Consider the following 22,646-nt stretch of genomic DNA (forward strand, 5'->3'; position numbering starts at 1 on the left):
ACGCAGCTATATGAAAGGAGGCATTAATCGGGAGTGCGGCTGCAGCGCCGGTTCAGGAAAGCTGTTCGGTGCTCGCTTACGTCCCTTCCATTCCATCAAAGCTCAAGCACTTTGCTGAATAAAGGCATATGGGACCAATAAAGCAGATTTAAGGAGATGGAGTCCAGGTGGCAAAAGGGTATAATGGGAAGTGACTTATGGGAAAATGTTGCATTCAAAACTCTTCTGTTGGTTTAGGTGACCCTGTAAATCCAGGCCCCGCTTTTAGTCAATGGGACTACTCATGAGAGTTAAATTGCTTGTGTTGCAGGATTGAGCCTACTGAAAGGAAAACTTTTCAAGGAGGTCCAAATAAATGTTGTAACTAACTCATGCTTATAGTGCTCTTGTTTTTTAGCACTAACCCAGTTGTGAACACAGCCAACCAATTTGCCATAATTTGTATATTTGGTTGGCATGTGTTTACAGAAGGGAGATCTGGATATATTTTCAAGAACTACTTTGCCCCTGGTTTCCGTATCCTTACCTTAATCCCTCTCCACAAAAGAAGCTCAAACAAAACCTCCAAAACCTCCCTCCCCCACTTAACTGAAAACTTGAAAGCAAACGCTGCACAGTTACCTTTCATATGCACATAGGTACCTTGCAGTGAAATGAGAAACAGCAGAAGAGCTTCGCAATAACCATGACAGAGTGGGCATGGAAAAAACAAAAAGCCTTCAGTAAAATACTGCTCTGTTAGATCTTAATAACAGAAAAAGTCCCTCTAGAAATAAATCCTCAACATGATTCTCATATGAAAGAGAATCCTTCCACGTTGAAACCAAATGTTCAAAAGCTCTGTGCTTTGTTTTATTAATGCCCATAATTTATTCTTCTTAGAAAACACCCCTCGCAGGCTGCCAGAGCACTCAGTGTGGCGTACAGCATAATAAAAACAACTTAGAAGGCAAAATTGTTAGAACAAAAACAAAACTCTGAAAGCTTTAGTGAATAAAACCATGCAGGGGGGTCTGGAAAAAGGACACAGATGTTGTGAGGAATCAAAAGCACAAGATAAATTATAAGCAGGAATATAAACCAAGCTTTGCGAACAAACTGGAGTCATTTTAGAAGTCTCAAATAGTTATATGTAAAATTCAAGTCAGAGATCATTCGTGTAGCCCCAAAACCTTCACTGCACAACGGTTCCTCTCTGCAGTGTCCAAACCCGAACAGGCCAGTTTGTTCTCAGTTTTTTTCCCCAGAATTGAGTGCATTTCGATGCAGGAACAGCTCTCACCGTGATCGTTACCTGCTCAGTCTAGCACTCGGAAGGCCCTAATCCACGTTGCAGTTGGACTTGTGGCTTCCTTTCACTATGGATTTTCTATAAGCTTCACTCAAAATGCTTGGAAATGCGAGGATGAGTTGTTCATTCACTTGAAGTATCTTTTATACTGCAATCGTAGGCAATAAGAAGTAAGAAATTATTATTTTTTTTTTCTTCCAAAAAAATGAACTGATTTCCCCAATCCCCAAAAGATGGAAATGTTTATGTTCTCTCCAGGTTATAACTTTCTTTTCAGGAAGATGAAAATCCAGGCACTATAGTAATGGTGGCCAACCTGCTGGTCTTGATTTACAAACGCTGCATGAACAACCCAAGTCATGCCACGGCTGTTGGACCAACAGCTTCTTGCTTGCACAGCAGCTTGGTGGGTGGTCAAAATTCCTCACCATGCTTCAGAGGCTGGTCTTATTGTATCACCTGCAAATCCACCCGTGTGTCCAAACCCTGTCCTGCAGTGGGACCCCTTGGAAGTCATCACCCCTTCCTCTGTAAGCCTTTTCTGGAGTTTCCTGACTTCTCAGTTCTCTAGGGTATGTTGGCTGTATCTGTGGCTGTGTTTGTTGGCTACCCTCACCTATGGATCGGTGTTTTCTGGTGCATTGCTCTTTGGTGAAAAGGGTACGGTTTGTGGGGAGTTTCTAGCTATGCTATCGGTTCATCAGTTTTTTAAATTTTATGTACATATCCCTTATTCCTAGTGAAATATCTCTTTTCAAACCTTTACACCCAGCTTTCAACACTGTATTTTCTGTAGCAGATAAGAGCAGCCTTGAAATTTGTGGTGTTCCCTTTTGGGGCATATGTATGTCAAATTTCTTGAAGGGTTTTATTAACTTGGACCCTAGTTACAATTTGTGAGTTACTGTTTCCCTTAAGAAATTTGTACATCTTGTTCAGAATGTGGAATTTAGTGTAACTTCTACATATTGTACAAGACCAGGAACTTCAAAATGAGGTGGAGCTGTATCTGCGTTAGATTACAGAGATGTTGTTTGGGATAGGGCATAAGGATTGGCTTAGGGCAAGAAAACCAGTAGGAGAAGAGAAGGAGAGGAGGTGTAGAAAGCAATGTTCCAGTGATATGGAAAGTAGATAAAGGAGTTGTGGTGTCAGCCCTCGAGTCAAGGAGCACAATCTTGTCTGATGCTGGCAATATGCTGCTCTCTGCTATGGCCCTTTTCTGGCCTTATCCAGGATCTGGAGTGCCCTGCGCGATGGCCTGGGTGATAAAACTTTAAGCTATCTCACCAAGTTCATGCTCTCAGAAGAAAACTTCAGCCCATGCAGAGCCTTTTCATGCTGATCAGGGAGAACTGAACTTCAGTTAAGAACTTTACGATTCTTCACGTATCCACGCTTTGTCTCCCTGCACACGTTTACCCACAACTCCAGTTTATGGCCATTTCTTCCATCCCAAGCTCCCCATGGCAGATAGCCTTGAGGAAGTGGATCTTGCTGGTGCAGGTTTGTAAAGCTGTGCTATCTCATAGCTGCTTATAGTCTGGTATACTGTGGTTAACAGAGCTCAAGAAGGGAGGATTAAGCTTTTGATGGAGCATCTTTAGAAGCTCCGGGTCTGATCACTTTTCAAAGTGAAGATACATTTTTGCATAAACTGAGGATAAAGGATACCATAACATCCTGGCTGGTGGGCAAAGTCTAGTGGAAATAACATTTCACGTCAGGAAAAATGTTGTTGAAGAGAAAAAGTGGTAAACCTTCAGAGTTTGAGCAAAACTGTTATCCACCCCAAATATCGTAAACTAAGGGTTAAGAAAAGGAAAATATGTCAAAGCAAAACCAGAGATACAAGACCACATCATCCATTCAGATTGCGGAAGGGGTAACTCCAGCCATGCCTAGAAGGTAGCTGGACAAAGTATGTTTTTTCCATTAGCTCAGCTCATGCAATTATGCTTGTACAGAATTACATATTTCTACACAGTTCTGGCCACAGAAGCCATTTCTTCATGCTCAGACCTGTTTGCAGGAGGTGAAACTGAGCCGGGACATTGGAGCTGCAGAGAAACTCCTAATGAAGCAAAACCGCATTGAGGTTGTACTTTGCAGGGGGCGGATGGTTGGATTAGGCAGTATATTAAGTAATCCCCCGGGATATTTTTCAACTGTAATTCATGCTCAATCATCAAATATGGAACAGATTAACAGGAGGAGGGGTTGTATATTTCTTGTAAGTCACAATCTGCTTTTATTCGTGACTATCTACAGTGCAATTTTTTTTGAAGCACTGGGTTTTTTTGATTGATTTTACTGCTGTACTACCCATAGCATACTTAACTGCCAGTATAACTTTCTGATTAGTTTATTTGCAACAATACTGTTTAAAAATGAATGCAGAAAATTAAGGGATTAAAAGGAGTAATGTTCAAAAGGTCTTTATTTCTATCAGGCTGAGGCATCTGTAAACACAGCTTTTAAAAATAGGATCTTAATGCTAGCTCTGGAAATCCATATATAGGTGCTCAATGTGTGGCCTGCTTTAAGTATATAGCTAGTCCCTCTGATTGCACAAGATCAAGAGACGTTCAGATGTCTGATTCTGATGAGGAGAACAGCTGCTTTAAAGCTGAGCCTGTATAATCTTTTCTCCTATGTGGCTGCAGAGGTTCAGTCTTACCCACTATCATCTCCTTAAATTCTGAATATTGAAAAAGAAAGAATGTATTTTATTGTTTTCATTAACCTTCCAGTACAGCCTGGCCTGCGCTACATGTGAAAGCATGAAACCATGCCCCTCAGTAACTCTTCTCCTTGGTGCATTTGTTGTAAAATCAAATTCCTGAATACTGATTTCTGAACCTAGCGTGTCTGGAAACTTGTTGTTTTGGTTTTCATTAGACTGCATGTTTTGCATGATCAAAATAGGACTTTGGTGGATTTTTACTTCCTTATCCAAGACTTGCAATCCACGGTCTGTCCAGCTGAGCTGCTCCTTCCAATGGGCAGTAGGTGCCTGCCCCACCTGGCAGTTTCCGAAGTGCAGCAGCTGTGTTTCTGTGCATGTCCAGCCTTGCCCCGATCCGAGCAGCTTGTGCCTCGCTGCTGCCTAAAGCCAAGTCCAGAAAGCAGATCCCACAGCTCTGGTCGTAGCTCGCCGGGGATACACCGCAGGGAGAGGATGTTTGATAAAAGGCAGGGATGGCCACAGCCTGTAAAAGAGTGGTGGTGGCACTGCACAGACCCCCACTTAGGGGTCTACCACTTCAGATGCATATGTGGAAAAAGGATGTGTTTATGGGTAGAAATCCATTCCTAAAGCCCTTCCTGTGCCTTTTGGGCCCTTAAGGACGGGCACTGGCTTCCACCTGCAGTGTTGTGTGCTCCTCTGGCCATGCCCTGCCCTGGGCCAGTGCCCTCACTTGAACCGTGCTAGTTGCTGTGCGTTAATTCTGACGAAGCATTATCTAAAGCAAGAGCCACTGCTCCCCATGACATTTAGAGACAGCAGCGTCTGTTTTGCCAAATAGCCTGAGTTTGTTTATACAGAATGAGAGAGAGTTTACAAAGATTTATTTTAACTGAGCGTGACTCAAAGAAGTTGATAGCCATATGACTAAGAACGCTGTGGTGTTAAATAGGGGTAAATATCTACCAAAATATTTTTAGATTGCAATGAATTTATTGGGAAATACTAAATCATGCTAGTTCCTGTTAACTGTGCTGAAAGGAGACTAAGTGGGGAAGCTTGTGCTTGTCTCCCAACACTGATAATACATAAACTCTGTAAATGTGGAGAAATTGTTGAGTTTGTTATGTAAACATGTCTTTATTCAGCAGAGCACTTGTAATGATGAGTTTAAGCCCCTCTGCTCTAGAACTGTTGTATTTTTCTGGGGCAACAAATAATTAGAAGTGATAAGCTGAAATTAAAAAAATGAAAAATTATATTAAAGTCAGATGGGGATCAAAGGATAAAAAAATTGTCAACAGCACTGCAGGCTGCACATCAGCTTCTAAGGGAAGTAAGAGGCATGTTTCTTTAAATGGAATTCAAACAAGTATTAGGGAGCACAATGCTGGGAACAGCCTGCTATGAGGTGGGGACATCTGTGAGTTTGCTAATTTGTTTCTTCTTCTTCTGTACTTTTTTTGTTCCCTTGTGTTAAGATGCTCAGATATTTGCTTCTAGACATTGCAGGATATTTATTTTCTTAAAAAAATTACTTGCATTTAGTACTTACATAGCTCTAACTGGATTTTTATCTAAAAAGATCTGATCTGACATGCAAAAATATTGACATCGCATTTTAAGATTTCTAAATCAAACACTTGAAATCTGTATGCTTCTATGGTCTCTGTGCATTCTAACATACTCTGTGCCGTCTTTACAACAGCAGCCTTGTTTCATTTACAATTCAGGACCCAGCACCTATTCAGCAGCTCCTCAAAGCTTTGATTTTATCCTCCTTTTCAGCGTTCCTTCTCTTGAAGGACTGATGGCGAGGGAAGGAGCTGTCGGGAGCAGGGAGGATGGATGGGGGGTCCATGGGGAGATTTCACAGTGGGGTTTGATTTTTGTCTGGGGGATGGGGCAGGATTTATTTCAGGACAAGGAGTCCCCTTCCCCAGCATGCACAAGCACACTCTTCTCACTGGAGAGATGTGGGCTCTGCATGCAGCTGTGCTGGGGGGCGGGGGTGTGTGTATGATGGACGGACGGACATGACCCCGCTCCTGGATCCTGTTGTGACTATGAGCACCTTTTAAAACTCCTCTTCCTTGAAATAAACCTGCCGCATGACCCGTGGTCTATAAGGGGCTCAAAGATGCCCAGAGAAGATGATCTTCAGAGAGATCATCCGTTAAGTGTGACCTAGTAGCACACAGTGCTGAGCATAAACAAAGGTCTCAGAGACTTACAACTTGACCAAATCTGGCTGGAATTTGGTAGGGATGGATGAACGTATTCACTTAACAAAGGCCATTCTTCCCCGGCCCCCAAAATCCAATCTGTTGGTCTAAGGTATGTAAGCCTGCGGTCTGCTTATAGACAGGACAGAGAATTTTGTTTAACATCAGTATAGCAAAGTATACATCCTTTGTTTTAATCTCAAAAATGTTTGGCACATTTTGCCTTAAATTAAAAATAGATTAAAAAAACCCACTCTTTCCAGCACAAAAAGGGTCAGTGTAAATGTTATTTTATCAGGGCAATAAACAGCAAAAATCAAGATCTTACAAAGGTAAATGTTGGCTAACCTTAAAAAGGCACGCTGCTATTAACCTCCCCTATAACCTAACAAGGAATCTCTCTGAGGGACCTTCCTTTGACCTGCCATAGCCGCAGTGTTCGGTGCGGTATCCCAATGTAAGGATGATAAACTCCATCTGCAGCCCCCCACCTCCAGCCTAGCTATAGCGATATTTGGATTTTATCTGTGCTATGTATTGACAGCTTTTATTTTATATCCAGTCAAGTAGGAAGCCTTCAAAATACTTAAAAATCACAGTTACAATAAATGAATTTATAATAAATAAATAAATAAGACACTCCAATCCATTAAAAATCCAAAAGCTCTGCTGTTCTTATCTGGATGCATAAATTTAAACCTATATGCACTCTAGCAAAGGTGGCCTGAGCTTGGAAGCAGCTTGTAGGCTGGCTCAGGACACGGGATTGGAATTTAGGGTACACTGGTTTTGTAGTTAAATTCCTAAAAGCAGATAAAAGCACTCCAGTTAGTAGATTCTGGTGAAGGACTTTGAAAAGTGAAGAAAATAATCCTATCCATTACTGAATAGCTCTATTAAATGATCAGAAAGAGCTTGGCACCACCTTGTTATCTGCACATGACCTCTCCTGAGGCATCTGCAGCCAAAAATAAAAAAGAAAAGAAAAAAAAGTTTAGCAAGTGCCTCAGACCCCTGCATTTGAAAGCAGATCTTCAGGACAGGGATGCTTTCCATAGAGTCATTTCAGGCAAAGGTCACATGTGTGCATATAAAATCCCTCCTGAAAGCAGCGCCTTTGTCCCCCAGCTATCTCCCAATGGAGCCATTGTCCCGCCGGGGCAGCTGGCACCCTGACTTCAGCCGCACGGCATTGGGATCGCGGGCCCAGGGCAGCCAAGCAGCCCCCCGGGAGCCGGCCTGAGGCCAAGGCAGCCCACGACCTCCCCGGGCAAGCAGCCGCTGCCGGGGCCAGGGGGAAGTGAAGTTTCCACGTCAAGCTTCAGCCATGGAGAAAAAAGACCCGCTGGTACGGTAGGAGCATCTTCCCTCCCCTTCCACCCTGTGTGTTTTTCTGGCTTGCTGAAGTAGTCTTAAACAAATATAATTACAAGCAAAGTCAAGCTATGAAGTAGCATGAATGTGTTTTTGCCAAGTGCAACTTGGATTGGGATTTGGCAAGTTGGAAGTCCTTTCAATGTGCATTCAGGGGTGATGTTGGAAGTGCTCTGATTCATATGTAAAGTAGAAAGTATTATTTAATGCACAGAGAAGAAAATGTATTTTAAAAATCATAGATGATCTCTTATAGCTTGTTTTGCCTTCTGAAGATGTCTCCTCTCTTAACCTTTTTAATATAAACTGCCTTTCATATATGTTACCTTATAGCAATGTTAAAATTGGCACCCAGCACAGACACAAGAAAAGTATCTTGGTTTTTTTTGTATTTACCTCCTACAATATTAATATTATGCAAATATGTAATTATGAGTTTAAAACTCCCACATCACTTGGCTTTTGATTTATATTAAAATTTGCAGTGTCTGGAGCTTCACTGGCAAAGTCCTGGCCTTAAAGGCAATCTGTTTAAATAAGGGTTCCTATTACAGGCACCTCTACCTGAGCCTTTTTCCCCAAAGGAAATATACGAATTTCTTTAATCAGGGCAGTAACACCTCAAGGATCTGTAATTTTTTTCATAACTCTCTATGCCATAAATGTAAAGTGCTGATTAGAGAGGCAAGTTGACAAGGAGTTAATAAAGCAATGCATGCCTTGTAGTTCCCCTTCGTATGGTTGGACTCATAATGGTTTTGATTACTCTGATTTTGAATCATTGGGTCCCTCTTTTGAGTCTCTCTTGCTTCTGATTTGCTTAGATTTTAATTGTGATTTGCTTCTAATTACTACTGATCTATGCAAGTTTCCTGTCAGCATGCGTCAGTGCTGTGCAGGCTGCTCCTTATTGCCACCACATCTGTGATGGAAACGCTGAGCTTTGCAAGTCGAAGCAGAGCGCTGACTTGTCAGATTCAAAAATAGAGCATTTCCGTGGCAAAGCAGGTATTGCCCCCCTTGTTGACTGCATTACTGGAGCGGTGTCGAGGCTCTGGCTGCACCTTACCTGAGAGCTCCAGCCCTCCCCGCTGGGCGTGCTGTGGGGAGGTGGGCTGGGGGCTGGCAGAGTAGGGCCGGGTGGGTAGGGTGAGGTAGCGGGGGCTGCCTGTACCTCAAAGAAAGCAGGGGTTGACTCTGCCCCTAACAGTGGCTGCCCACAGGTGACATGCTGAACTGTTCAGGGATGGCTATGGACATTTTTAGATTAAGAAGAGCTTCTCATGAAGTCCAAGTCTGTAGAAATATTTCTTAGAAGGCCTGTATAGGATGTTAAAAAAAACAAAAGTGTTCCATTTGTGTAGCAATATTTCGTCTACAGAATCTTGCCTTATTTCGGAGGATGTCATATGATGGTGAAACTATGAGTTTAAAGTCACTGCAGTGGGGAGGTTTCCAATTATTCATCAAGGATGCCAGCTGAGTTTGAATGCCAGATAGCTAGAGATATGTTAGCATCATTCTTGAAAGCTGTAGCTGTTAGTAACAGCGCTTGCAAGCAGCCTTTACCCAAGGACAGCAAACATAATCCTTTGATATTAGTTGAACTGGAAGTGAAGGTAATGAAAATTTCTGAGAGATGAATGAAATGTGGTGGCATGAGACTACTCCTGGCAGCAGTGGGGCTAGCACCACCTTGTCCGAATTCCCATGCGCTCCCAGTGCTCGTTTATGGTCCTTCACCAAATTAATGGGTCACTTATGGAAACGGACCAAAACCTGTTATTGCTGACACACCGATAATGCAAACTGATTTTCATGTGCTTGCAAAGCTGGAGGTGACCTTGTCGTCTGCCGCAACTTGCTGGACGGGGGCTTTTGAACCTCCCAGCACCACTCTCCCCATGCTGCCCGCGCCAGCCCAGCTGGGATGCACCCTCCCTTGGACTCTCCGCCCAGTGAAATGATGACTGTTTGCAGGGTGTTAGGCCAAATGATCTCACAGGCTTTCTTTGTCTCAAAACCCATGAAACTGTGTGCACTCCACGCATTTAGAGTAGAGGAGAACAGGGTCACTGTTACTTCGGTACACAAAGAAGTAAATATAGAAATACATACATATGGACTCTATCGGCATTGGAGAAATATTTTGCTGTTGTGTACTCTTTAAATTCCATGAGAAAGATTCATGGTAAATGGTCTTTTGTCCTAGCAGGCTTCATATTTCAAAGTATTGAAGTGAGGAACTGCTTAGAAGTTCCAGTTGCTAGTGCCGTACATGAAAAATTGGATTAAAAGAGATTAAAAATACAAAATAGTAGCAGGTATGCTCAGCCCCTGTCTCCTCGCCCTGTTTGAGCCAAACAGCTTTTCTCCTGTTGCAGGTGGATCTTCCTTACATCCATAACTGGGACAGAAATTGTGTCCCCAGAAGTCTCCTAATACAATTCCTGTCCAGCCACTCTCTTTGCATTTCTGTGGGAGACTTCATGCCCTCCTTCCACTCTTTTTATGATGAAGTACCTCAAAAGTTTCATCTATAAGCTTTCTCCTTTGTTTATCTAATTTCATAATATCTTGTAGAGATTTTTAATGGGAAGCTGTGGTGGGTTGACCTTGGCTGGCTGCCAGATGCCCACCCAGCTACTCTTCCCCCCGCAACAGGACAAGACGGGAAATAAGATGGAAAAGCTCACGGATTGAGATAAAGACAGGGAGATCACTTACCAATTAGCGTCATGGGCAAAACAGACTCGACTTGGGGAAAATTAATTCAATTTATTGCCAATGACAATAGATTTAGACAGTGAGAAGCAAAGACAAAAATTAAATCAGCACCTTTCTTTCCCTTTTTCCCAGACTCAATTCAGTCCTTCATTCCTGATTCCTCCACCTCCTCCCCCCCACCCCAGGCGGCATGGGGGGTTGTGATCAGTCCGTAACAGCCCCTTGCTGCTGCTCCTTCCTCCTCACACATCTCCCTGCCCCACTGTGGGCCCTTTCCACGGGCCACAGTCCTTCAGCATAAACCCGCTTCACTGAGGTATTTTCCATGGGCCGATGGGGAATCTCTGCTTCGGCGCCTGGAGCACCTCCTCCCCTCCTTCTTCATGACCATGGTGTCTGCAGGGCTGTTTCTCACACTTTTTCCCTCACTCCTCACTACCTGCACAGCGTTTTTTACCCTTTCTTCGATACGTTTTCCCAGAGGTGCCACCATCTTGGCTGAGGGGCTCAGCTGTGCCCTGCAGCGGGTCCATTGGAGCCGGCTGTGTCCGGCACGGGGCAGCCCCGGCCTCTCCTCACAGAGGCCGCCCTGCAGCCCCTGCTGCCAGCGCCTGGGCATGGACACCCAATACAGAAGCCTTAAATCTTGACCTCATATCTACAAAAATAATGCTCAACTTTACAGGTTTCTGGACTCTCACTCTCTGATCTTCTGTTTCCATGTACTTTTTGGCTATTTAAAGATTTTAACCTGAAAGCCTTCTAGTTTTGGAAGACATCTTTGGCTCTGCTATCACTTGCCTCTTCACTGGCTTTCTCTCTTTTTTTTTAGGAGTTCTTGGGAACTCATCCTTGAACATAACCTTATTTTTTCCTCCCATGGCATCTGGTGGAGAAACCTGCACATCCTTTGTGGAACATGGCCAGAGTTGCTCCTGCCGTTCTTCTCAGCTCTTTATTTCTTGCTGCTTGTTGTTAAATAGCATGTTCAGCCAAGGTCCTTCCTCTCATCCCTGTGGTGCTCAAAGAACTTAGGATATATTAACTGTCCCAGGTAATACCACTTTGTTCATACAAGCTTTTTGATTGAATGCCAAATTTCAAGCTTCTGGCTTTGTATTGGCGTGTGTCGAAATGCAGGCAGCTGTAGGGGCAAGGCAGGGCATGCTTCCTAGGCTGCCGGGCCACACGTGAGCTTAGCCAGGACTGACCTATGAGATGTTCCCAGACAGGTCCGTACGCTTGTGTTTACATACAAACCAACCCACCAGGTCATTCTTTTGCCAGACCTGGATAATTTGCAAGGGCAAAACGTGTGGACCTGAGGAAAGGGTGGTTTTACTGCTCTGTCCATGCTGTAGCAAAAGTTGTCAGGGTCAGTGCAGGCAGGACATTTCCAAACGGGCTCCACAGGGAATCACACCAGGTTTTATGGAGAGCCCTATGCAAACCTGGGACAGGATTTGAACACTTTCCTCAGCAAACAGCATAACAAAGCAGAGGGGAGGAATACAGCCTAGGGACGCCTCATCCCAGCCCTGTGTTTCAATGACTTGACTCCAGCAGCTCAGCTCTACAGAATTGCTCCAAACTGCCCTATTTAAATTCAGTCCTGCCTCAGGGAGATTATGGTGCAGTAGGATGCACCAGCACTCTTGACAAATATCAGGAAAAAGGGCAAAGACAATAATGTGAATTTCAAGGTAGAAGTTACTATCTACAGAATATTTGCTCACCTATTGCTGTATATTTCCCCCTGCAAAAAAACCTTTTCAGTCATATTAGCTGTATGTCCCTGGTGCTGTAGATGAATGTGACAGCTTGAAAACCTTTTCTGGCCATGGCAGGCAAATGGGGGAATGGGCCAAGGGCTGGTGTGGGTTACTGGAGCTGGGACAGGATGGTGGTGAGGAACCTGTATTGTGGCAGCAGCAGAGGGACTGGGGGATCAGCCCTGAACCAAATTCAGTGTTGGAGCTACCAAAGCTGGGACAAAGAAACTCTGAGTGCCACTGCAGGGGCTGTAACAAATGGCTGCCCCTCCGGCTGGCCCAGTCTGTGGTTTGGTATGTCAGCATCAGCCTCAGCCTCAGATGCGAGTGGGATGGTGGGAACAGGCCAACGGTGGCCCAGCCCTCATCTGTATCAGGCTCAAAGAAGGATGCTGGATGCAATACTTAAAGACTTCATAGGCTGTATAAAGAGAAAATACAGCTTGGTTCAGCCATCTTTGGAGAAAGAAGAGTATGAGTTTGTGGCTGTGGTCTTGTACCTGAAGCAGGTGACATTGGAAGTGCGTGGCTTAGCCCAGGAGAGTTATGGCTTCCTCAGTCATTCTGGGCATTCCTCAAAGCCTCTCTTTGCACCTCCAAAAGGAATTTTGGCTGAGACAGTCAAAAACATCCTGTGGATGAAAATATGGCCACTATGAGGGAGTGAGGAGAAAATGTCCTGATAAAACATCACTTTGTAAATAATTAAGTTGCTATCACTCGTAAATGCTTGCTTTCCTTTCTTTCCATGCTGAGGCTGCACAGCTAAAGTGGCAGTGAAGACAACAGGCAAAACCTAGACAAGGTCACCCCTTTGGGGTGGGACAGAGGGAAGGGATCCCTGCTATAAAATTGGGTGAAATTCCCTTGGAGCTGATGGCCCTTCATTCAGGATAAATGTAAGAAACCCTTAAGTGCCTCTTGGATATCCAAAACAATAGGATTCCTTTCCCTGCTCAGGGAAACAGCATTTTTTTGTACATTCTTTGTAAACGACAGGATTGTACCAAAGAATCGCTTAATGCCAAAATCCAAGTCCTCTCTTAAAGGAAAAAACCTAAGGGGTCCCAATCTCAGCTGGCTGGCAAGTCCAAAAGGATTCATTACTCAGGTCATTTGTGCTTGACCATGTAAATTCAATGCACCTAAATAGGCTCTAGTTTTTTGATGTCCCTTAACATATATTGGACTTGCACAGTAGAGTACAACTGAGACAGAGCATTAACAATAGAGCAGAGATCACAAGGATGGTTTCCTTCCCCCAAGCCCCACAACAGAGGGAAAAAGAAGGAAAGATTCCCTTTTGGAATCTCCAGAGCTCTGTTCTCCTAATATATTTTGTCTCTTTTCACCCTCAACACTAAGATGTCTTTTTCTGCCCTTCCATTGCTCTGCCCACCCAACCCAGCATTGCCCCACGGATGGTAGGAGATGGCTGTGACAGTCATGGGATATTGGGTGCTCTTCATCTACCGTGCTGTCCTGGCAGTTGCTGCTGGCAGCATCAGGCCTGGCTTATTTGCTGAAGCTGATGCCTCTCCAAAAGCCTCCCACACGTCTGCCCTGTGCCCTCTGTCCTGGCTGCTTAACACAGCGCTGCCGTCTGACTGCACTTCCACCTGCCCTGGTACAACGGGGATTGCGGGTTGGCTTATTTGTTTTACTTATAATGCGTCAGAGTAGGAAGCAATGAAAGCAGAAGCTTTCCTAGTGTCATTTTTTTAATCTGGTACCTTCCAAAACCATGGTGATTTATCTGTGGAACCAAGCAGATGTTTCAGCAGGCTTAGGCTGCCTACAAGCAGGGGTATGAACATGAGGTTATACTCATGTTCAAAACAGCTGTCGTGGCTTAAGCTACCACAGAGGAAGCTCGTATGTGCTCCTGCTCGTTTGCAGTGCAAAGAGAACCCAGTTCACCCTCGGGCTAGGGGTGCTCCTCCTCTGCTGACTTCAGCTGTCACCTGAAGATATTGCTGCTCCTTGCCTGTTTCCATCATCCATCCTGGCTTCTTTACCCAAAGTGTGTTGTTTTGGATTTTGTTTTTATTTTTTTTTTTTTTTAAAAGGTGATTTAATCATAGTGTTCCTCAGCACCAGGCAGGAGGAAGATCACCCAAGCAGTGAAACTCCCATGGTCAGTGTGGTGCAGAGACAGGGGAGAAACAGCCAGGCTGGGCAACTCCTCACCCGAAAGGATGAAATGTTGAGTTTACACACCTGAGCAGGGACAGCAGGCACTGGAGGCCTTACCTTCAACTGGCAAAGCTATTGCTGGAAAAGGAGGTGTCTCCACTCCTCACCTGAGCGGTAGTTTACTCAAGTCCTTTTTATGTGAGTTGGATCCGACGTTGCCTTCAAAGGCATTTGGTTGCAGCGTCTTGGAGAATGGGTAGCATTGGGCAGTGAAAGGATGCTAAATTAAATAGTCCCAGCTGTTTTGCAGGCTCTCTGTGGATGCCCAGGAACATCTGTCTCTGCCCTGAGAAACTTCAACAAATATAATTTCAAGCTGGCTTTAGTCTTGTCTCTAAAAAGAGATTTACTGGGGTGGGGAGCCTTCTGTGAAAGCTGAGCAAAGCAGAACTGCTTTTGTTTTACAGCAGTCAGCAATCATTAAACTGAGGAACCGATTCTTTCTGAAATTCTTGTATTGCTAGGTGAAAAAATAGATGAGTTAAACAAAACTTAACTCAGTAAGATTATTTGCTTTAAAATATTGAAGAAACGTATTAATATTTAAGTGGACAGAGTTTCCCTACAGTAGTCTACTTGTTTAATCCATTTAAAAAATTATTCTTTATTCCTTTCCAAAGTTTTATGCTGAAAAGGTGAAAAAAGTATTTACATCACCCCCCTGATAATCTTTATGCAAACTCATGCTAGCAGAGTTGTATATTTTTGATTTCTAACTTTCATTCATTTTTTTCTATTCCATTCCTGCAGAGCTTGAATGTTACAAGTTACACATTATGATATGGGTTTAAAAAAAAAAAATCCAGCAATGGATCACATTGTTTTGTTGTTGAAATGTGGCTTATACTTTTCTCACCCGGAGAAAACAGGGAGTACTGTTCCAACAGGATGTTTTTCCCTTTGTACTTACATTTGTCATCTTTGCACTTGGCTGTAATCAGAAAAAAAAGCTGGCGTTTGACTAAAGTGGTGGTGACACGGTTCAGCTTAGGAAAATTTGTGATGCTTGGAAAGTAGCCCATCTGTCCGAAATGACCTAAAAAGTAATATGCAATTGTTTTACGCTTTTGTGCTTTGCTGTTAAAACAGGCAGCAGCAGATGCACGTTAAGAAATGCGGCGAGCTGAGCGTATGCTGCGGCGACACTGCTCCCCTGGGAGCAGCAGCGAGTCGGGGGCCAGAGAAGAGCTTGCCTGCGCTCTGCCCCCCGCTCCGCTGGCCATGGGATGCTGCTTATTTACAGCACCCAGCTTGGGGTTCAGAAGCAGGAGCAGCTTGCAGCTCACTGTATCTCACAGACACGCTGCTTTCAGGGCTGAGGACCAGAGCAGGGAACCCATCGAACTGCAAAACCTGTCAAAAGAAGGGAATTTTTTAACCTGTTTTGACTCGCAGCATGGCCCTAGGAATGGTTGTTGGGGGTGAGAGGGATGAAGTGATGGCAAGGATTAGCCAGTCTGCCAAGGCTGCTAGTAGACTCTTGGTATCTGGACTCTACCTGCTGGTTTTATTTCTGTTCTGAAGGAAAAGGTTAGAAAATCCAGTTATTTCCAAGTTAATCAAATACTCTAACCCTTCTCAACAGCTGGGGATAGATTAAGCTTGTGTAAGTTAGTTATAAAGATGTGTCTTTCGACTATGAGATAAATCAGTACCCCCAAAAAGAGGTTGCAGATGGGGCTAAGTCTGTGACAGTGTTAGCTGGGTCCTCATTTCATGCATTCTTTGGGCGGAAGGCTGTGCAGTTCCTATTGTATCCTCTTCCACCTAAGTGCTCACGGGGCCACTCAGTGAATCAGATCAGGGAGTTTAGCCAGCTTTTAGTAATTGTTATTTTTCTTTTTCAGAGGTCATGTCTTCTTCAGCTGTCCTAATTTCTTCAGGATTTTTTTTAATAGAGGATTTCCTTCTCTTTATGCTGGACTGATTGCATTTAGTGGTGCAGTCTTGCAGTCCCTATGCAAATAAAACAGCTCTGAACTTGAGCTGGACCTGTGTTCTGGTGAAGTAGGTTCAAGGCTCAGAAGGCCCACAGCCTTTTTTTGCCTTAACTACACCACTGCCACAGCCTGTCCTATGTTCGCACATTTACTGTGCCCAAAAAGCTTTCATAGGGATAGACACTTAGAGGTCACCATAACAGCAGCCAATTCTTCAGTCTTGAGATGACTCCTTGCACATAGGAACAGGAGGAAAATGTGCCCATGTGAGGACATGTCCCTGTTTGTTGTGGGGAAAGCCGCTGCTTCCAGCCTGATCCCACTTTGCTTTTTCCCCAGAAGTATCAGTGCTACAGAGCATCAATGTCCAAAGCCTCAACTGCAGGCAAGTTAGAGAACAATATTGCTGGTGACATATCTCTTTAAACTGAAATCAAATGGGGTTTTGCTATTTAGAAAATACCAGCGTTTTTTTTAGATTAACGAGAAGAAAAATATTAATTAAAATACTTTTTTGATCCGAGTGCCAAAAACGTTAAAAAAGAGAGATTTAAAACAAACAAACAGAAACTCTTGTTTGGCAAAGAAAACAAACTCAAAGTAAACAAAACAGTATTAATTATATCCACATTTTTCTTGTAGGGAAGAGATTAGCACTTGGAAATTCTTTAATCATAACCAAGCCTTGAGCTTGAAAAGTGTGCCAAAATAGAGTTTGGGCCGAGGGTAAATATGATTAAGTAGGAGAGATATGTTACAAGATTATTGCAGAAGTCCCCACAAGAAGTCTTATATACCCAGGAAATTCAAAGCTAATATTCTATGGAGAAAGGTTTGAACATGGTAAAGGACGCACATACAAGTTACACAAAGAAACTAGGAACATGATTTGAAGCCTAGAAAACCTTCTTTATTGCATCTTTAAGTAGCTTTCCCATCTTTGTTTTGTTTTTTTTTTCTCTTTTTTTTTAGCTTTAACTCATTGTTTCTAAAGGGCTATGGTTTTTGTGGGACAGAATAGCTTGTATCACTTGTAAAATTCAAATAAATTAACAGTGATTGTGTGTGGCCCATACAAGGTACCAAGCAAGGCCCTTGAGACCGCCAGACTACTGTCAGGGGGTAGGTGGGTGATTTTCACACCACTGAAGCCTACAGCTCTTTTAAGAAGATGGACGTAAAGCTGTCGATGGGCACCTGTGATACTCGTCACCATCTCAAATAGTGGAAAGCAAGGATGAGGACATAAAGACATACTTAGCCTCCCATGGACGGCATTAAAAACACATATGGGCTCTTTGGCTCCGCGTTTAACTCATTCATCCCCTCCATGAAGAGTTGATTTTTCATCACAGAACAGTTTTTATTCTGCAGCATGCTAGATTTTTTATATACGATTATCTTAAGAAATATAGTTCTGAACTCAGTGTGTTTTAGTGAAGTACTTGTGCTGCTTGATAATAATAATATTGTCCAGAAACTGAATTGGGAAAATGTTAGTTTCTTTGAAGGTGACGAATGTATGTGTGTTGGACTAGTGTTAATGCTGTTGCTGTCATGCGTGCAGTTCACAGGGAGAGGTGTAATACCCTGTATTGGAGCGGCTGGTCTATTAGCTGTAGTACTGCTGGGAGGAGATAGACAGGCATTCAGGCACGCAAAGCTTTCTTCAGGTCACTGAAAACTTGTCTTCTTTTTTCAGCTAACCTAGCTGCTCTGATAAAAGACATGACCTCGCTTATAAACCTTGCTTTGCTTGTGTGTGGTCACAAATGGTGACTGCGTGTGTAGGATGCACTTGAGCTAAGGCCCCTCCACAGGCATCAGGGGCAGCTCCACGAGCTGCAGTGCTCTTGCAAGTCCACAGCCCTCGTTCAGCCACTGAAGCTGCCGTATCGGATGTGGGGTGTGGGAGAATTTACTCCCATGCTGCATCATGCCCTCCTTTTTTCACCTGGCTACCTACCGGGGTTTCAGTCCTTGTTCCAGTGAGTATATAGGTGTTTTATATGAGTAAAGCAGAGAGACTGGGACTCAGGTCCTCCCTTGGCCAGCGGTTCCTCTTCTCTCTCTGGGTAAGCAGAGCGTGTAGGCTCAGTTTTGGATGGGTGTGCACCCGATACACCTGTGTTTTGTGCAGAAAGTGATTTGGGAGCTGTCCTGGGAGGGCACTTGCTGGAAGGCGAGACAAGGAGGAATGCGACGTGCTTTGCTGGTCGTCCTCAGTGAGATTCAGGCCAGATTCAGACGCTCAGCTCCCAGCCCTGTGAACCCTGCAGGCGTTATGTAGGGTGCTCAGAAATGTTGATGGGCCTATAGGTGCCTAAGGCACTTGGTGCCTCAGGGGTTGGGCTGCAGCAAACTGCAATTTTAAAGACTTTAATTTGTTCGTGATCATCCCTGAGGGTCTGGCATCCCTTTATGGATCTCTCTGGTTAAGAAAGTTGTTCTCAGCGTGCTCCTCTGGTGCACCAGGCACTATGGTTTGCATACCTTTCCCCTCAGGGTGGTGATGAGCAGACAGATAATTAGTGACTGTTCCTCAAGCTGCCAGGTGCTGTCAGGCGGTGCTGTGAGGTACTGTGGTGAGGAGGCTGTACTTTCGTGAGCACAGCCTGGTCTGTGGGTCTTCCCAGTCTCATGGGGTAGCAGTGGGCTTGGTGGTGCGGCTCCGTGGCAGTCAGTCCTGTGCCCTCTGCCAGGGAAATCGCCTCCTTGACAAAATGCAGCTTTTTCATCTGTAAGAAAAAAAGATACTTGCAGAAGCTTCTGCAACTCTCACAACATGTCCTAAAGCCCAAGGAAGGGACGGTCTGACCCTTGTCTCTGCTAATAGCTTCTTTTCCTCTATACCCTCTCTGCCCCCTTAATGCATCCATGCGAACATCTGTGTCCTCTCCTACCCTTTATGAGCAGATTGTAATTTTTTGTTTCCAAGCCAGCTTGCCAGCCATTTGAAATCTATCACTTGCTGGAGTTTTTTGCCTCCACCAGGTAAAGAGGACTTCTCAGTGACCCTATTTTTGGGGCTTCAGTGGTACTCTTACAAGCCAAGCAGATACAGGTCCCTCATCCTTCAGCAGCTCCTGTGTATTTCTTCCTGCATACCCAGGCTGTGCAATCATGTTTCTGGGCTCCTGTATGTGGCTGTAGCCTGGATCCTGGGCTGATCCCAGCTGAGGGACTGCTCATTGCAGGTCATTGCCCTCCTGCACTGACTCTTACTCTTCTCGCCTCTCTTTTGGTGATGAGACTGCTGACCCTGGCTGCCTTTGCTGTCCTTGCCCTCACACACTCGCCTTCTCTTCCTTCTTTGTCTTGTTTATCAGTCACTGCGCTGGCTGAGTGCCAAAGATATTTGGTTTTGATCTATAAAGTCCTATAAAAATATAAAGTCCTTTATACACCAGAATCAGCTCTTCTTGTTATGTTGTGCCTCTTTGGTTTTGCTGAAAAGCCTCAGGGTGTTTTCAGCGAGGTACCCACATCTTCCCATGCTCACTTCAGCTGCTGGAAGCTTATTTGTTTTCACAGTGCTTGTATCTGAGGAGACTTGATATGGACACTGCTTGAACTTCCCTAGTTTATCAAAAGGTTTTGTTCTGTGAAATTGCTATTTCATGTACCTGACTAACTGTTTTTCTTGGCCACAACTATATGGGGCAGCTGTGTTTGGGGGGGTGAGAGCTCTGGGACAATTTGGAGAAGTCCTTCACCTTTCTGCCTTTCATGCTGCTGTTAAGCACACGGGAAGCTTTCACCCTGCCTCCCCGCTCACCCGATGTGGCTGCACCCAGCAGCGCAAAATGGAGATGAGTAGCCAAAAAGGCTTATTTCTCTAGAGCCCACTCCATCCCCAACCTCTGACTCAGCCAACATACTTGATTTCTCTGCGTTTTCTTTTCTCATTAAAAAAAACGCTCAAGAAAAATCAGTTTTAGATAAGGCTGTAAATATTGCCTTTCTTATATTAACTCTGTGCAATAGCAGAACAGGAATGCTTGTAACTGTGAAATGTTGCAGTATGAATTTCTCATTTAAAGTGTCACCTAGTGGCTGGTTGGAAGTTTTGCATCCCGAGTTAAATAATAATCAGTATGATCATAAAAGCCGAAGGCCAATTCTAATGCATAATAATTGATGAAGAGGCATTCCATATTCTGTTGGTCTTGTCAGAGTTCCTTTTTAATGTGTTTCATTTAAGCCCTAAAACTTGCACTGAACCAATGCATTCTTGGGCCAGGAATACATTATTTCAGCTTTAGTTTTCCCTATTCTGATGAGTAAAATGGCAATTAATTGCTTAAAAAGTTAATTGCCAGTGATCCCAGCAGTGAAATTTGCCTGAACAAAATCATTAGAGCTTGTTTATGTTAATAAGTTCCTTGTGCATCTGTGGGGTGGCTTCAGGCAGAATCCTTGTGACAAAAAGATGATTGTGCATCTGAGTATGCGGTCAGTTCAGAGCTACTGGAAAATGTGTCTTACATAACACATATGAAAAAGATTAACAGTTTCAGAGTCATCATCATCTATAGTTCTAAAGAATATTACAAAGGAGGTTAATTAATATAATATACTTGTAGCATGGACCAGGAAACATAAAATGAGCTCCTCCATTTATGTGAAATTGTGCGGTTTACAAGCTCCAGAGAGGTTACATGAGTGGAAAAATGAAATATGTATTTTCAAATCAGTAGAAGTCATCCATGATGTTGTATATTTTGGTTTTGTTTCTTCCTTTATTTTTCTCGGTGGCCATTTTTAACTTATGTAGGAACCTTCTTTCTAAAGACCTGAGCACCTGTGTGTTAGGAAGATATTCAGGAACAGCAAAGGGTCAGCATCTCTGCAAATGAGGCTAGACATATTGGCTTGGGCACTCAGAATTTGAAAATTCAGTTGTGTTTTGCCTGGGTCTAAGGGTCCCAGGCTGGAGGAGAGCTTGGGGCTGCTGATTCCCATGTTTTGCCCATGAAATTGTGAACTTCATTAGCTGGGATAGACAGGCAACACCACTGAGCGATTTTATTTGTGATGTCTTTGGTTTCCCTTCTGCTGCAGTCACACACTGCGGTACTTACCTAGTGCTTGGGGGTGAAGTTATTTAACCACAGGATATACCAGAGGCTAAGGGTGAAGAATTTTATAGCAACAGCTAATAAAAATTTTGGTGATTACTTTTCTCTAGACCTCTGTGCAGTTTTTTTACCAGAAAAATATTGCCTGTTGCAACCTATTTCATTTTCAACCCAGCTAGTGATGAAGTGAACATTAGAAGATGGGTCTTGACTTCACAGTCTTGGTCTGTGCAAGGGAGAGGAATACGATGTCCTGGTGTAGCTAAGATGTAGGTCTTCTCAGGCTAATTGCATTTCCCTGAGGCTTGCAGTACAAAGATGCAGCTGCACAATGGAGCCACTTTTGGTTAAGAAATTGCATAAAAAAGGATCAGCTCCTAGCAAAGTCTGGCAGGCTGATAAGGTGTGGGTAGCAAAGAGGAGGGCTTTTTAGCCACTGCCCTGTAAAGCTACATGGTGGAGAAAGACAGATGTTGCAGCAGGTAAAAGGTACCTCTAAACAAAGCTCAAAATTGTATGTGTTTAATATTGCAAGAGAGTTTAAAGAAAACTGTACTGTGTTTCTTAATGCCAGTATAGAATACGGGACAGGTCCCAAGGGAGGCTCAGTCCATCCGAGGGCTTACGAACCTTGACTCTGTCCCTTTAAATGTAATTGTTGGTAAACACTTTAATGAAAGAAGCTTTCATCAGAGAAAAAAGTGGCGAACTACACTGGTAAATAATTTGCCTTGGCAAATAATATTTAAGCCACTGATTTGAACCGTAATTCTGCTCAGCATAATCATTTGCTTTGTAAATAGAAGTCCTTATCCAAACAGCCAAGTTTTCTGTTGTTGTTGATGAAAATGGGAAAATGTGGGGCAGAGGGAACGTGTGGCTTCCCTTCCTTTCTGGAAGTCTGCGGTTTCCAGCTATTCAGATAAAACTGCTTGCGTTTCCATCAATCCAAGCCTTGCACCACTACAGCAGCACAGAACAGCATTGACGCCCCCCCCCCCCCCCCCCGAAGGTGTCCCCAGTTTTGGGGGCACTCTGCTCTGAGACCCACTTAGAAACATCAGGAGCACCCTTGGAGAATGAGACGGGTGCCCGAGCTCCCAAAACCCACCCGGCCGTCGCAAGGTCGGCAGCTGCGGCTGCGTGCTCGCCCCGTGCGCCGAGCCCACCGCGCAGCAGCGCCTGCAACGTTGGGTGACATTTGAGGGTGGCATCGGGATATTTTCATTTCGCAGCCCCGAGTGAGCTTCCCCCCCCTTCTTCTCCGAGCCAGATGGAGACGCATTTGGTTTCTCTTTTAACCATGTTACTTTTGCGAGGGGAATAAAACAAGCAGGAACACTATTGGCCG

The 22,646-nt window shown here is 44.1% G+C and overlaps 1 protein-coding gene across 1 annotated transcript in view; it reads left to right on the forward strand.

Annotated features, from left to right (window-relative positions):
- Positions 1-7,285: 7,285 nt before the first annotated feature.
- The window catches only part of ENPP2 (ectonucleotide pyrophosphatase/phosphodiesterase 2), a gene marked incomplete at its 5' end in the record, with an annotated part of 69,935 nt that continues 54,574 nt past the window's right edge, over positions 7,286-22,646 (forward strand). The window contains 3 exon segments of the mRNA XM_082305746.1: positions 7,286-7,357; positions 7,359-7,421; positions 7,424-7,558. Of these exon segments, the coding sequence (XP_082161872.1) occupies positions 7,286-7,357; positions 7,359-7,421; positions 7,424-7,558 (270 nt within the window).

This window comes from Platalea leucorodia, assembly GCF_965183815.1.
Source record: "Platalea leucorodia genome assembly, chromosome: 1".
Classification (NCBI taxonomy): domain Eukaryota; kingdom Metazoa; phylum Chordata; class Aves; order Pelecaniformes; family Threskiornithidae; genus Platalea; species Platalea leucorodia.